Consider the following 15,640-nt stretch of genomic DNA (forward strand, 5'->3'; position numbering starts at 1 on the left):
CACTAAAATGTCATGAAGGAATTTGATATGTGACATTTATAGCATGTGAACCCACAAACGAATGGAAAAGAAATCCAAAAACAAAAGATTTTGATAATGCTTTTACCAAAGAGACTACAGTCTGCCTCTCTGTAAAATGAGCCAGTTTAATGCATTTTTGATGAATACTTATTTTCAAAGTTTTTGTAAAAAAAGTAAGGGCTTTATGTTTTTTTTTTTTTTTTTTTTGAAAAAGATGCAGTGCATGCCCAGAACAAATGAGATTAACAAACCCCCAATTACAATGCTTGGCAATAAGTCTGGTTCATGTCATGCTAAATTTCTTTTCAGAATCTGATGGATAAATTTGATTGTAATTCGAATACTCTTCTGACATTTGAAAATAGAGATGAAGAACATTTGCCACTGGTACCACCTAAGAAATTGGAGGAAATGAAAGGACGGTTTGTAATGCTACCACTTCACAACTGTCGATACCATTCATGTTTGAGCACTAACATGAAGCTATAGGGATGAGAAAATTAGAGATTTTTAGATAATTTCTGACAAGTATGCTTTAAATCTTGATTAATAGTACCTTCTTCACATTTTATGTAACAGTAACATTATAACATGCTACCATACTTCCTCTTTTATTGGATGGTAGGATATGGATGGTGGGAAAAAGTTCTGGACATGGAGTCCGAGCTTCGTACTGAATTTTGATGAAGTTACTTACTCATTTACAAGTGAGCATGTATCCTCATTTGTACATATAGGATAATGATAATCACCCTGTTCATGTTTCACAAGGATACTGGGTGAAGTGGGAGGAGGTATCTGGAAGCACTTTGTAAATTCCAAAATACTATAAATATAGAGATTATTTAATTGCTGTTGTCCACATCATCTTCTCTTTTCTCATCATTTGTAAGTAACTTATTAGAATAATAAGAGGGTGTTAGCCTTAATAATGAAAGCTGTTTTAATATGTAAATGTTTGAAATTACAGTTGCATTCAGTTATATGAAAGTTTACAAATGTAGTAAAATATTTTGGAGATTAACATTTATTGCAGGATTTTTTTCAGTAGGAGAATAGTTTCTCCAGAAAATGTTGTATTATATGTTTCCATCTCAGAAATAGTTATTTTATATTTAGCCACAATGTTTGTTTACTTTGTTTAAAAAAAAAGATTTGGGGCACCTGACTGCCTACTTGGTAGAGCATGTGACTCCTGATCTCAAGGTCATGAGTTCAAGCCCCCATATTGGGTATTGTAGAGCTTACTTTAAACAAAACAAAACAAAACCAGAAGAAGATTTGAGTATACATCTGAGTTCCATGTGTTTAAAATAAAAAGCCAAAGAACCAATATTTTAGAAATGCCAAACAGATTACTTGCATTTGGACAATACTATTAGGTTAAATTCTGAAACCTGCAATATTTTCCAGAATCAACAACATTTCGGGGAAAAAACTCATTCCACGTCTAGAATTTCATTACTATAAGTGCTCAGTTCTTGGTTTGCTAGATGAATTGAAATTAAAATTGGATGTTTGGAACATCAAATATGGGAACAAAGCATCTGTGGAATTGTTGCTGGAAGACTGGCATGTAAGCTGCTTTATTTTGTGTCTTAGAAAAGTATTCTGCATGTCTGGGAGCTGGGTTTGCATTCTTCCTTGGCACAATTTCCCTTCACCTTTTCAGATTTTGAGATGAGTTTTCTTGGTAGCTTTCATTAGCTTAAAATTGCCTGGAGAACAGAATTACAGGTAGTCAAATAACAGACATTGGGAGGAGTAAGAAAGAGAAAACAGCATTATTTATCTCAGCAGGAGAGAGTCAATTAGCCAGGCTAATTAACATAATAGGAAAAGTTTCAATGTTATTTTCATTAACAATTCCAACTTTCACTTACTGGATGTCTTGTTTAATATTTTTTCCCTCTCAGATTCATAGTTTCATTCAAAAATTAATATATTTTTAGAACATTTGGTCTTAGCCTTTCAAGTTGTAGGAGTGGGAAAGACAGTGCCTTTTGTCTTGAGGCATTTTTTTGGAGAGAGGGTTTAGCTCTTGCAATTTATAGGGAAAAAATGTTGCAGTGATTTAAATATAAACATGTTCATTTGTAAATTAAAACAAAAGCATCCTAGAAATGTCATTTCTACAGTTAGGACTTATCATTCTTTCTATTTCCCTCTTTGGAATGAGAGACCAAAAAGAAAAATCCCAAGATTTCGGTGTAAAAATTGAAAAACAAGATGGCAAGCGATTTATTTACAATTAATGATTTTTAAAAAATTTTTTAAATTTATGATAGTCACACAAAGAGAGAGAGAGAGGCAGAGACACAGGCAGAGGGAGAAGCAGGCTCCATGCACCGGGAGCCCGATGTGGGATTCGATCCCGGGTCTCCAGGATCGCGCCCTGGGCCAAAGGCAGGCGCTAAATCGCTGCGCCACCCAGGGATCCCACAATTAATGATTTAAACACTACATTCCTGGGGCACGTGGGTGGCTTAGTCAGTTAACCATCTGCCTTTGGATGAGGTCATGATGGAGTCCCATGTTGGGCTCCCTGCTCGGCTCTCTCTTGCTATCTCTGATTCTCTCTTAAACAAAAAAAATTTTTAAATAAACACTGTGCATTCATGAATAGAAGGCATCATTTGAAATTAGACTAGATTTTGAATATCTTTCTTTCTTTGATTTTTCATTTTTCCATTTAAATAATCATACCATTAGTGCCTAATAAGTGTAAAATAAATAGGAGCTTTTAATTAACTCTCTTTTTCCAAGGCAGAATTTGCTTGCATAGGACACATAATTTGACTATTGGTCGTTTCTCAAATGTTTTTGTGTGATGGATGGTATCTATTTACAACATACTCTAATATTGCTAATAAAAATTATTCAATATTAATAATATAAGAAGTAAGAGAAACTGATATAAATGATGCAATATTAATAAATGTGTGAAATAGGAGATTTTGAAAATTCTATACTTAACTTGCCTTTTCCCACAGGAGGAAAACCACTGTAGAACCGTATCACTGCAGTAAGATAATCTTTGTCAGGTCTCATACCTACATAGTATTCATACTTGTATTTCTATCTCCTAGGTCTTAACTGTCTTTCTCCATGAACTGCTCTTCTTTTCTACCCAAATATATAGTATTAAAACCTTAAAGAAATTTTGGTGCCTAAGTGCTTCATCAATATTTATGTCTTTATATAAATGTCTTAGCTCATTTTTAATAGTAAAAAGCTGTCAATATATTTTTTCCTTTCCCCTCCCAGAAATTTATTGAAGAAAAAGAGTTCCTAGCTCAACTTGAATCTTCCTTTCAAAAATGTGAAGAAATCCATAAAAATTTAGGTAAAGCCATACAGTTATTTTTTGATGGAATCACTTAAAAGTAGCATTTTCCATTTCACTTTCTTTATACCTTAATGTTCTAGAAATTGGTTTTACATATGTGTTTTGTTTGGAAAATTCTTGCATTTACTTTTAATATTGTCGGAGTACATATTTATTTTACCACTGTCAATTAATATGCAAATATTTTTTCTTAACAGTATTTTATTAATAATAAACTGTTTTCTGAGATTACTTTCTTATTTTGTCACCGTTATAGCTGGACAACATCAGGATATTAGTGAACAATATACAGCAGTGGAACATAACATTTGTATGTATAGAAAAAATATATATAATGTGAAATCCACTCTACAAAAAGTTCTGACATGTTGGGCTACTTATGTGGAAAATCTTCTCTTACTCAAGGCTTGTTTTGAGGAGACAAAGAAGGAACAGATGAAAGAGGTATTTTCATTTTCAGTCTACTGGTGCCTCCTCAATTTTACTTTCTTTTTTTCATTTTGTTTGGAGATCTTCATTTTCAATCCAAAAATGAGAGGCCAGGGAACAGTAAGCATGATTCATAGCAAAATTCTTCAAGGTGTTGAAATGAGTTTAGTTTCTTTCTAATATAATTGCCGAAAGGAAGTTTTCTTCTGATCACAGGTTTACACACACACACACACACACACACACACACACACACACAGTATAGCTTTTGAAAGATATATTGCTAAATTCTTTGGAAAGAAATAAAAGACTGGGAGTATTTGATAGCTTATAGATAGGTAATAAAATAAATTGATATTTTAAAAAGTTTTATTTTCCATTTGGGTGAATACCTTTCAGCTCTAAAATCTACTTGAGTTTCTAGAGGAAGAAAATGCAAAATATCTCAGACCTATGTGGAGAGACATGGAAGAAATTTCAATGTAATTCATGATTGTTTTCATTTGCTAGTCATGTAAAAATCGGTTTTATGATTATTCTCTGAGGTCGCTTTTCTTTCTTTCATTTGTTTTCCTCTGTTGCATATGGATATAGACAGCCTCTCAGATTAAACATTTTCCAAATAGAAGATAAAGGTGCTCAGCTGAAAATGGGCTGTTTATGTGAAAGTAAAATATGTGTTAAGTATAGGAATGCAAAAAGCATACTTGAGGGATTAGTGAGTCTTTCTTCCTGTCAGCTATAGTGATACTAGCAATCCAAATCTTTGACTTTCAACACTTCTTCTAAGATATTTTTTTAAGTTTTTATTTAAATTTTAGTTGGTTAACATACTGTGTAATATTAGTTTCATTGGTACAATATAGTCATTCAACACTTTCATACAGCATCCAGTGCTCATGAAGACAAGTGCCCTCCTTAACCTCTCTCACCTATTTCCCCCATCCCCCAGCCCTCTCCCCCTCTGGTCACCATCAATTTGTTCTCTATAGTTAAGAGTTTGTTTCTTGGTTTCTCTCTTTCTGTCCCTTAGCTCATTTGTTTCTTAAATTCCACATATGAGTGAAATCATATGGTATTTGTCTTTCTCTGCCTAACTTATTTTGCTTAGCATAATATTATTTAGCTCCTTCCATTAAAGATCTTTTATGAAAATTCACATAACTGAGAAAAATAACACATTAAGCCTTGCAGTTCCCAAACTCTGTGCTGAGGTACTCTGAATTGCCAAAGAGGACTTTCAAGATAATTTAAATTTTGAGGGAGACACTGTATCAGTCTGTTGGATATCATGCAGCAAAAAACTACCAAGTGGTTTGGACCCACTTGAAAATGAGACCCATAAGATGAATCTTCTGTCCTAAGGAATCTAAGAAAAAATTACTGAGACATTTAGGGCACCATGAACTAATAAATGCTTGAGAACCTTTGCTCTAAGTTCATTAGCCACTTAGAAAGAACATCAGATGCTTCCTAAAAGTTCAGGACCAGGAGTGATGACAGATGCCTGCCAATTAGTGATTAGGAATGAAGAACTAGTCGAACAAGGAAGGGAAGGGTTAGAATATCTGCAAAAACCTCATACTCATTTTTGCTGAGAATCAACCTTGGTAAAGATCTATTGTAGGTAATGGAAAGACGTTATGTCATTAAACGTGTTGCTTATATGTTGTGTAGGTTCCCTTTGAGACACTATCGCAATGGAATAGAGAACATACTACTTTAAATGAAGTGGGAAATTTCTTAATTCAAGTCAGTAATGATGAAGTTGGATCCTCTATTTCTAAAGAACTGAGAAGGCTGAATAAAAGATGGAGAAAATTTATTACAAAAACCCAGCTTGTAAGTTTTTTTATTTTTGTTTATTGGTAACAGTTTCATTGAGATATAATTCCCATGCCATACAGTTCACTCATATAAAGTATGTGACTCAGTGGTGTTTAGTATATTCAGAGTTGGGCAGCCATCACCATCATTAATTTTAGAACACTTTTATCACCTACTAAAGAATCTCTGTACTCATTAGCAGTCACTTCCCACTTTCTCCCAGCCTTCCCAGCAGCCACTAATCTATTTCATGTCTCTGTAGATTTGCCTATTCTAGATATTTCATGCAGATAGGATCATATAATATCTGGTCTTTCATTTCTCGTCTTTTTAAACTTAGGGTAATGTTTTCAAGGTTTTTCTGTGTTGTAGCAGGTTTCAGTATTTTATTTCTTTTTATGGCAAATAATAATCTACTGTATGGATAACCAACATTTTATTTATTCAGTGATCACTTGATGCACAATGGCTTCTTTCCACCCTCTTATCTCTTATGAATAATGCTGCTGTGAACATTTATGTACAAGTTTTTGTGTGGACATTTCTAGTTGAAATTCATTTGCTATTATAGAACAACATAAGCATTTTTTGCCTACAGATTTCAAGCTCCTTGAGAACATACACTGAGCTTTATATAGCTTTTACATTTATAAAAGCAGACTTTTAATAAATAATTTTTGAACTTCATTAAAATTTTCTATTTCTTAATAATAATTTGAGACTGAGGTGTTTTATGGGAAATGCTCATACTTTATAATGTTGTTACTAAGTGATAAATCCCAGAAATATATTGAATATATTATGTCCAATTGTTGATAATAATATTATCTTTACATTAAAAAATATGGGCTTTAAATATTTGACTTTTTTTTATAGGACATGAACCTGCCACTTATAAAAAAACAGGATCAGCCCAATTTTGACAATTATGAAAATACTCAGCTATCTAAAGAAGAAAAACCAACTGTTGATTTTTCAACAGATATGTCCATAGAACTTCCTGAAAATCATAATGAGAATATAAAGGTAAAATAGTCATACTTTATGTATTTTATTTGTCTATAGAAAATAGACTAATAGCTGGGCTATTAAAAATTTTTTTAAAGATTTTATTTATTTATTTGATAGAGTGAGAGAGAGAGAGCATAAGCAGGGGAGGAGCAAAGGGAGAGGAAGAAGCAGACTCCCCAATGAGCAGGAAGCCCAATGTGGGGCTTCATCACAGGACCCTGGGATCATGACCTGAGCCAAAGGCAGATATTTAACTGACTGAGCCACCTGGATGCCCCTGAAAAAAATTTTTTGAGTACATTCCACAACCAGCATGGAGCCCAATAAGGGGCTTGAACTCATGATCCTAAGATCAAGACCTGAGCTGAGGGATCCCTGGGTGGCTCAGCGGTTTAACGCCTGCCTTCAGTCCAGGGCGTGATTCTGGAGTCCTGGGATCAAGTCCCACATGAGGCTCCCTGCATGGAGCCTGCTTCTCCCTCTGTCTGTATCTCTGCCCCACTCTCTCTGTCTCTCATGAATAAATAAATAAAATCTTAAAAAAAAAGACCTGAGCTGAAATCAAGAGTCAGATGCTTAACCAACTGAACCACTTAGGGGCCCCAACTTGGCTATTTTTCTTTTGATAAAACCATATTGTTGAAACAATGGTAAATGTAATTATTGGATAACATTCAAAGTATAGTCATTTTCCACTAGAATGCTTTAGTGGATGCCTTCACGAAGGAGTCTTCAGGATTCAAGTCTGTGTCTCTCACTTGCTGAGGAGTTTCACAGACATGCAGAAGCAGTCATGACTTCTGAGCTGTGGAAACAAAGTTGATGTTTTCTGCAGATGACTTTTGACTTGTGCTCAGGGATTGTCCAGCTTTGGTCTAGCCTCTGGCCTGTGTCTTGCTTCCTTTCTCTACAGTGGGGGACAATATAGTCTTTATTTCTTGTTTTGTTGGATAATTTGGAGGATGGCTTTAGATTATAGAGAAGACTATGGAACCAAAAAAAATCATACACATGTAAGATATATTGCCTGTGATTTGGGAAATGTGCCTTCTTCTGAATAATAATGAATCCAACTTCACTTTATATAACTTTTCACTGGCTTTAGCCAGTTGCTGTGATGGAGTGCCAATGTTTCCCACCATAAGGAGACCTGATCAGAGAAAAATCTTGAAAGATCTTAAGTTGTCCAATATGCTTTTAGAATATAAGAATGTAATAATGCAGAATACTATATTCCTTTAATACATTTAAGATATGAGCTGATTAACAGCAACTTTAAGAATGTATCTATTGTGTAAAGTGTAAAGTATGTAGCATAACAACCTATGGGTTACTGAGGGATTATTAATAGGAAAAGGCTTAATTGTGTTGAAACTGGATTCTGAGTCTCTTAGTGATGTTTCGCAACTGCTGTTGCTCAGAGTTATATTTAATTAAATTGCATATGAGTTTTAGAAATAGCTATAGAGTCATTACCCTAATTTTCTAACCTTTAATCTTTTTATCTATGAAATGGAGATGAGAGTAACTAAATGATAGGAATGATGCCCTCATTAAGAAAATATCTGTGAACAAATATTTTACTTTTTTAAGGTGATAAATATGATCATAAAGTGCTATTATCATTGTTCAAAAACTAGGTTTTAAGTTACTATGTTGAATCATGTTGAATTCAGGAAAAAAAGATTTAACTTTTTTTTTAACTGAAACTTATTTTATACTGTGACTGTTGCCATCTTCTTAGTGATAATTTTGAATGTTGTAACAGGCTGGGGAAGAACGTGAAAAAGAAAATGAATTCACAGGGCAACTTAAAGTGGCTGAAGAGATTGAAAAACTCATTGGACAAATGGAAATCTGGGAGGCAGAAACCAAATCTCTTTTGGACATTCTGAGACGTCAAGAGGGTGTAGATGCCTCAGTGGAAGAATCTTTGCAGGTATGAGTGTAAAAGTATTAAAAGGACAGATTTCTTAGTTGTACACTTATGTATTAAGATAAATACAAGATTTTAAAGTAAATAGTAATAGGAGGCACCTGTGGCACAGTCTGTTGAGTGTCTGACTCTTGATTTTGTCTCAGATCATGATCTCAGTCCTAGGATTGAGCCCCGTGTCAGGCTCTGCACTCAGTGGGAAGTCTGCTTGAGATTCTCCCTCCCTCTGCCCCTCCCCCTGCACACTCTCTCTATTTCTAAATAAATAATAAATAAGATCATTAAAAAATGTAGTAGGACTACTGCTTGATTTTCTTTGTTTAGAGGTTTAAAAATTGCATGAAGTGTCATCCCTGGATCATTTGCTGAGATTTTGCTTGAAGACTGAGGATAGATGAGGAGATCATTAATAATACCTTATGAGTCTCAGTTCTTGAACTAATATTCCCCACTACAGAATGGAGATTAAAATATTCTCTTGTTTCCAGGGGCAGTGAGGATATGTCAGATAGGTCAGTGCAATGTGGGCATAAGAGATTATACAATCTATGCTTTGAAAGCTCACCCATTGATTAAGCTACTTTTCCTTCCTTCCTTGATTTAGGGAGTGTGACGGATGTTGTTAAAACCTTTCTGTCTTTATTCTTTGGCAGTCCGACTCATTGAAAAGCAATGAAGCAAGAGTCTGTTTTAATATCATTCAGTTCTCCTGGGAAAGAAGTTACAATTGAGGTTTTTACTGAGTTCCAGCTCAGCTATAAAACTTATGGAGCATGTCATAAATTACAACAAGATGGAAAGTTCCTGGAATAAAGGAATATTTATGTAATTCTTTTAAGTCCAAACTTCTGAAAGGTGTATATATAGTATTTTGCATTCTCATGGTATATAAGAATGGTATTTTTATTGCTTTGAAAATCTTATATAAACTTAACTGAGCCATCTGCCAGTGCTTTTATTTATTTCTATTTTTACCTTATTTTTATATTTATTTATTTGCTGTATCTGGAATTTATTTTAGTGAAAGAAATGAGGAATGAGAAATTCAATATCTTAAAGATATTTCAAAACAAAAACAATGATCCCCCTTATAAACAGTGAAAATAAAAAAAAACAGTGAAAATATAAACATACTGGAATATACTTATATTAACAAGGAATTAAGTAGATCTTTATTAGAGCAAGATATATGGTGAAGTAAGAAATGCAAATTGCTGAGCAGTACAGGTGATACGATTTTTTAAAAATGTTTTTAAAGCAGTTGCTTTTTAAAAAAATTTAAATTCTAGTTAGTTGACATACAGTTCAATATTGGTTTCAGGAGTAGAGTTTAGTGGTTCATCATTTACATATAACAACAGTGCTCATCGTAACAAGTGCTCTCTCTAATACCCATCACCCATCTTGCCCATTCTCCACCCACCTTCTTCCATCAATGTTGTGTTTGTTCTCTGTAAAGTCTTCATAATATGTTTCCATCCTCTCTTTTTTTTTCCCCTCCGAAATGGTCATCCATTTTGTTTCTGAAAGTCCACATATGAGTATAATCATGTATTTGTCTTTCTCTGATTGACTTATTTCACTTATATTCCCCACTACAGAATGGAGATTAAAATATTCTCTTGTTTCCAGGGGCAGTGAGGATATGTCAGATACACTCTAGCTCCATCCACATTGTTGCAAATGGCAAGATTTCATTCTTTTTGATGAATGAGTAGTATTCTATTATATATCTACATCTGCACATATATATACACCACATCTTTTCTATCCATTCATCAATTGATGGGCATTTGGGCTCGCCCCATAGTTTGACTATTGTTGACAATACTGCTATAAATATCGGGGTGCATGTACTCCTTCAAATGTGTAGTTTTGTATCCTTTGGGTAAATACCTAGTAGTGCAATTGCTGGATCATAGGGAAATTCTTTTCAGCTTTTTGTGGAACTTCCATACTATTTTCCAGAGTGGCTGCACCAGTTTGCATTCCCACCAACAGTGCAACAGGGTTACCCTTTCTCCACACCTCACCAACACCTGCTGTCTTCTGTGTTGTTAATTTTAGCCATTCTGACAGCTGTGACGTGGTATTTCATCACAGTTTTGATTTGTATTTCCCTGCTAATGAGTGATGTTGAGCATAAAATGGTTGCTTTTTGATTACATGATACTGTATGTGGAAAACCCAAAAGACTCTACCCCAAAGTTGGTAGAACTCATATAGCAATTCAGCAATGTGACAGGATACAAAATCAATACACAGAAATCAGTTGCATTTCTGTACACTAACAGTGAGACTGAAGAAAGAGAAATTAAAGAATCGATCCCATTTACAATTGCACCAAAAACTGTAAGATACCTAGGAATAAACCTAGCCAAAGAGGCAAAGGATCTGTACTCTAAAATCTACATAGGGATGCCTGGGTGGCTCAGCAGTTGAGCATCTGCCTTTGGCTCAGGGCATGATCCCAGGATCCGAGATTGAGTCCCACATTGGGCTCCTTGCAGCAAGCCTGCTTCTCCCTCTGCCTGTGTTTTTGCCTCTCTTTCTCTGTCTCTCATGAATAAATAATAAAACCTTTTTTAAAAAAAAAGAACTACAGAACACCTATGAAAAAAACTGGGGAAAACATAAAGAGATGGAAAAGCATTCATTCCATGCTCATGGATTGGAAGAACTATTGTTAAAATGTCTATGCTACCCAGAGCAATCTACACATTCAACTCAATCCCTATCAAAATACCATGCACATTTTTCACAGAGTTAGAACAAATAATCCTAAGATCTGTATGGAACCAGAAAAGACCTCAAATAGCCAGACAATTCCTGGCTATTTCTCAGTGGCGTCATAATGCCTGATTTCAAGCTATATTAGAAAGCTGTGATCTCAAGACATCATGGTACTGGCACAAAGCAGACACATAGATCAATGGAACAGAATAGAGAACTTAGAAATGGACCCTTAACTTTTTTTTTTTTTTTAATTTTTTATTTATTTATGATAGTCACAGAGAGAGAGAGAGAGAGAGAGGCAGAGGGAGAAGCAGGCTCCATGCACCGGGAGCCTGACGTGGGATTCGATCCGGGGTCTCCAGGATCGCGCCCTGGGCCAAAGGCAGGCGCCAAACCACTGTGCCACCCAGGGATCCCTGGACCCTTAACTTTATGATCAACTCATCTTCGACAAAGCAGGAAAGAATATCCAGTGGAAAAAAGACAATCTCTTCAATAAATGGTGTTGGGAAAACTGGACAGCCACATGCAGAAGAATGAAACTAGACCATTCTCTTAAATCCATACCAAAGATTAAACTCAAAATGGATCAAAGACCTAAATGTGAGATAGGAATCTATCAAAAATCCTAGAGGAGAACATAGGCAGCAATTTTTTTTTGACGTTGGCCACAGCAACTTCTTGAAAGACGGGTCTTTAAAGACAAAGGAAACAAAAGCAAAAATGAACTGTTGGGACTTCATCCAGATAAAAACCTGCACAGTAAAGGAAACAGTCAACAAGACCAAAAGGCAATGTACAGAATGGGAGAAAATATTTGCAAGTGACGTATCAGATAAAGGGCTAGTATCCAAAAATCTATAAATAACTTATCAAACTCAATACCCAAAAAACAAACAATCCAGTCAAGAAATGGGTAGAAGACATGGACAGACATTTCTCCAAAGAAGACATGCAAATGGCCAACAGACACATGAAAACATGCTCCACATCACCTGTCATCAGGGAAATACAAATCAAAACCACAATGAGATACTACTTTACACCAATTAGAATGGCTAAAATTAACAAGACAGGAAACAACAAGTGTTGGTGAGGATGTGGAGAAAGGGGAACCCTCTTACAGTGTTGGTGGGAATGCAAGCTAGTGCAGCCACTCTGGAAAACAGTGTGGAGGTTCCTCAAGAAGTTAAAAATAGAGCTACTCTATGACCCAGCAAGTGCCCTACTGGGTATTTATCCCAAAGATACAGAGGAAGTGAAATGAAGGGGCTTCTGCACCCCAATGTTGATAGTAGCAATGTCCACAATAATCAAACTGTGGTTAGAAGCTAAGTGTGGAAGGAGCTAAGATGTCTTTTGACAGATGAATGGATAAAACACACACACACACACACACACACACACACACACACACTGGAATATTACTCAGCCATCAAAAAGGATGTATACCTACCATTTACATTGATGTGGATGGAGCTGAAGGGTATTATGCTAAGTGAAATAAGTCAATTGGAGAAAGACAATTATCATATGGTTTCACTGATATGTGGAGTATAAAAAATAGTGCAAGGGACCATAGGGTAAGGGGAGGAGACTGAATGTGGAAAAATCAGAGAAAAACACAAACCATGAGGGACTCTTAACTCTGGGGAACAAACTGAGGAATGCTGAAGGGGAGCAGGGCGTATGGGGTAACTGGGTGATGGACATTAAGGAGGGCACATGATGAGATGATCAATGGGTGTTAGATACAACTGATGAATGATTGAAAACTACATCTGAAACTAATGATGTACTATATGTTGGCAAGTTGAATTTACATCAATAAAAATAAATTAAAAGTTGCTTTTTTATACTTTATGCTTTTTTTATCCATAGAAAACTGTGCATCATTTAAATGTTCTACAATTAGTACATTCATTTATAATTTTAATTTTTCCTTTTTTTAATTATAAAAATAACAAAAGCTCAAATAAAAAACTCAAGAATGGAAAGGTACAGACTGTAAAGAAAAAGCTTCTCTTCTTACCCATCATCACCGTGATGCCACTGCTCTAAGATAAATAAAATCAGCATTTACTTAGTTGATATCAAACAATGTAGTTTCTATTTTATTATACTCATACCAACAATAAATTGTAATTAAAAATTTTTGTGCTGATTTGATAACTGCAAAGGGGCACCTTGTTATTATTTTAATTTGTAGTTATTTAATTACATGTAAAGTTGAACTATCTTTTTATGTATGAATCAGCCATTTGTTTCTGTGAATTATCTGTTCATGTGTTTTCTGAATTTTCTGTGGAATCTTAGATCTTCTCTTATTGAATTTATAAGCTCTTTGAGTCATGACACGTTTTCATTTATGTGGCAAGTATTGTTACCAAGTTGTTGACTTTTAAGTTGTTTATTTTACATAGAAAATTTTTATATTTATGTTCCTACTCTTATCCCTAAAAAGCCCCCTTCCTACCCATGAAAACTGAGAGTAGATCAGTTTTCATGGATAATTTCTTCTGTTTTGTAGTTTCCTACTTTTTCTTTCTTTCTTTTTTTTTTTATGATAGTCACAGAGAGAGAGAGAGAGAGAGAAAGAGAGAGAGAGAGAGAGAGAATGAGGCAGAGGGAGAAGCAGACTCGATGCACCGGGAGCCCGACGTGGGATTCGATCCCGGGTCTCCAGGATCGCGCCCTGGGTCAAAGGCAGGCACTAAACCGCTGCGCCACCCAGGGATCCCAGTTTCCTACTTTATATGTAACTTTCTGATCCATCTGAAATTTATTTTTAGTATGTTGTAGAAGCATGGTTCAAAAAGATTTCTTTTCCAATAGCCATTTTCTCCAGTAACACTTATTGAATTTCCTTCCAACTGATTTGACCTAGAACAACTTCATTTTAAGGTTTATCGCTACCCTCTCAACTTACTTTCTGTCTATTGGCATTGTATTAATTACTTCTAGGCTTTAGTTTATTGAAGTACTTACTGTATAAAGAATAATCTGTGCAAGACTGTTTCTCAGAATCTGATTGTACTAATATAAAGTTTCAAAATGAATTTTTATTTTATTATTTTTAAAAAGATTTTTATTTATTTATATGAGAGTGATAGAAAACATGAGTGAGGGGGAGGGGCAGAGGAAGAGGGAGAGCAGACTCCCCACTGATCAGGGAGCCCGATGCAGGGCTAGATCCAAGACACTGAGATAATGACCTGAATTGAAGGCAGACACTTAACTGACTGTGGCACCCAGGTACCTCCAAGATGAATTTTTAAAATAATATTTTGAAAGTACAAGTTTACCTCATTTTGGATGAATAATTAACTTTTTATGATTTCCTGATGAGATTAAGGGTAATGTTTAACATATATTCAGAATATTTGTTATGGCCTCATTTTGTTTTAATAGCATCTTATTGCCAAAGGCTCTATGTACGAAGAGCTAGTCTCTAGAACCGAAGATACCTTACAAATGGATGTGCAAAATATTTCGAGCCAGGAGTCCTTGCAACATGTTCTCACAGTTGGGCTTCAGACAAAGATTCAAGAAGCTAAAGAGAAAGTTCAGGTCTCTTTTTAATATTTCCTATTAGTGAATTGGTCTTTAAAACCGAGTGGTCTGCGGGAGGAGGGGGATGTGGGGGGAGGGATTGCCCTGGAGGTTGGAAATGTTTTGTAAAATATTACTTTTGTATTATACATATGTGTTTTAAATAATTTAGAGTATATTAGAAATATTAATATAATAAATAAGATATTCTATGTCTAGCGGGAAAATGAGAGTTACTACTAAAAGAACATATTTATTATTTTATGACTTTATTATTTTATTTTATTATATTTATTAAAAAGCTGGGCCAGGTGTTGAGAATTTTTTTTTTTTCTTTGCAGATCAACATGGTAAAATTAATTGCAGTGTTAAAAAACTCAACTGATGCTTCACCAAACTTGGATGTCAAGCTGAGGGTGGAGGAATCACAGAAGGAACTTGAATCATACATGACAAGGGCTGAGCAATTACTTGGACAAAAAGAAAGCCGGAGTGGACTGATTTCAAAATACAAGGTGGGACTCTCAACCGTCAAATGTAGGCTATTTGTTACTACCTACCTATCTCAATGGGGTTCAAGATATTTTCATCACTGTAATTATAAACAAAATTATCGTAACTTTAAAAATTTTCCCAGTTTTATATGTTGTTCCCAGAAATTATTAAAAATATACATTAGCATGAAGAATTTTTTCTTTTCTTTTTTTTTTTTTTTAAGATTTTATTTATTTATTCATGAGAGACACAGAGAGAAAGAGTCAAAGAAACAGGCAGAGGGA

General features: G+C 34.9%; 1 protein-coding gene across 5 annotated transcripts in view; it reads left to right on the forward strand.

The window, feature by feature from the left end:
- SYNE2 (spectrin repeat containing nuclear envelope protein 2) overlaps nt 1-15,640 on the forward strand; it is a 320,078-nt gene that overhangs the window by 103,963 nt on the left and 200,475 nt on the right. For all 5 annotated transcript variants that reach the window (XM_072838881.1, XM_072838882.1, XM_072838883.1 and 2 more), the window contains 9 exons: nt 331-443; nt 1,435-1,597; nt 3,289-3,367; nt 3,627-3,814; nt 5,477-5,641; nt 6,503-6,652; nt 8,406-8,576; nt 14,721-14,879; nt 15,203-15,376. In XM_072838881.1, coding sequence (XP_072694982.1) covers nt 331-443; nt 1,435-1,597; nt 3,289-3,367; nt 3,627-3,814; nt 5,477-5,641; nt 6,503-6,652; nt 8,406-8,576; nt 14,721-14,879; nt 15,203-15,376 — 1,362 coding nt within the window. The remainder of the gene's footprint in view (nt 1-330; nt 444-1,434; nt 1,598-3,288; nt 3,368-3,626; nt 3,815-5,476; nt 5,642-6,502; nt 6,653-8,405; nt 8,577-14,720; nt 14,880-15,202; nt 15,377-15,640) is intronic.

Source organism: Canis lupus, chromosome 9, assembly GCF_048164855.1.
Source record: "Canis lupus baileyi chromosome 9, mCanLup2.hap1, whole genome shotgun sequence".
In the NCBI taxonomy this organism is placed as follows: domain Eukaryota; kingdom Metazoa; phylum Chordata; class Mammalia; order Carnivora; family Canidae; genus Canis; species Canis lupus.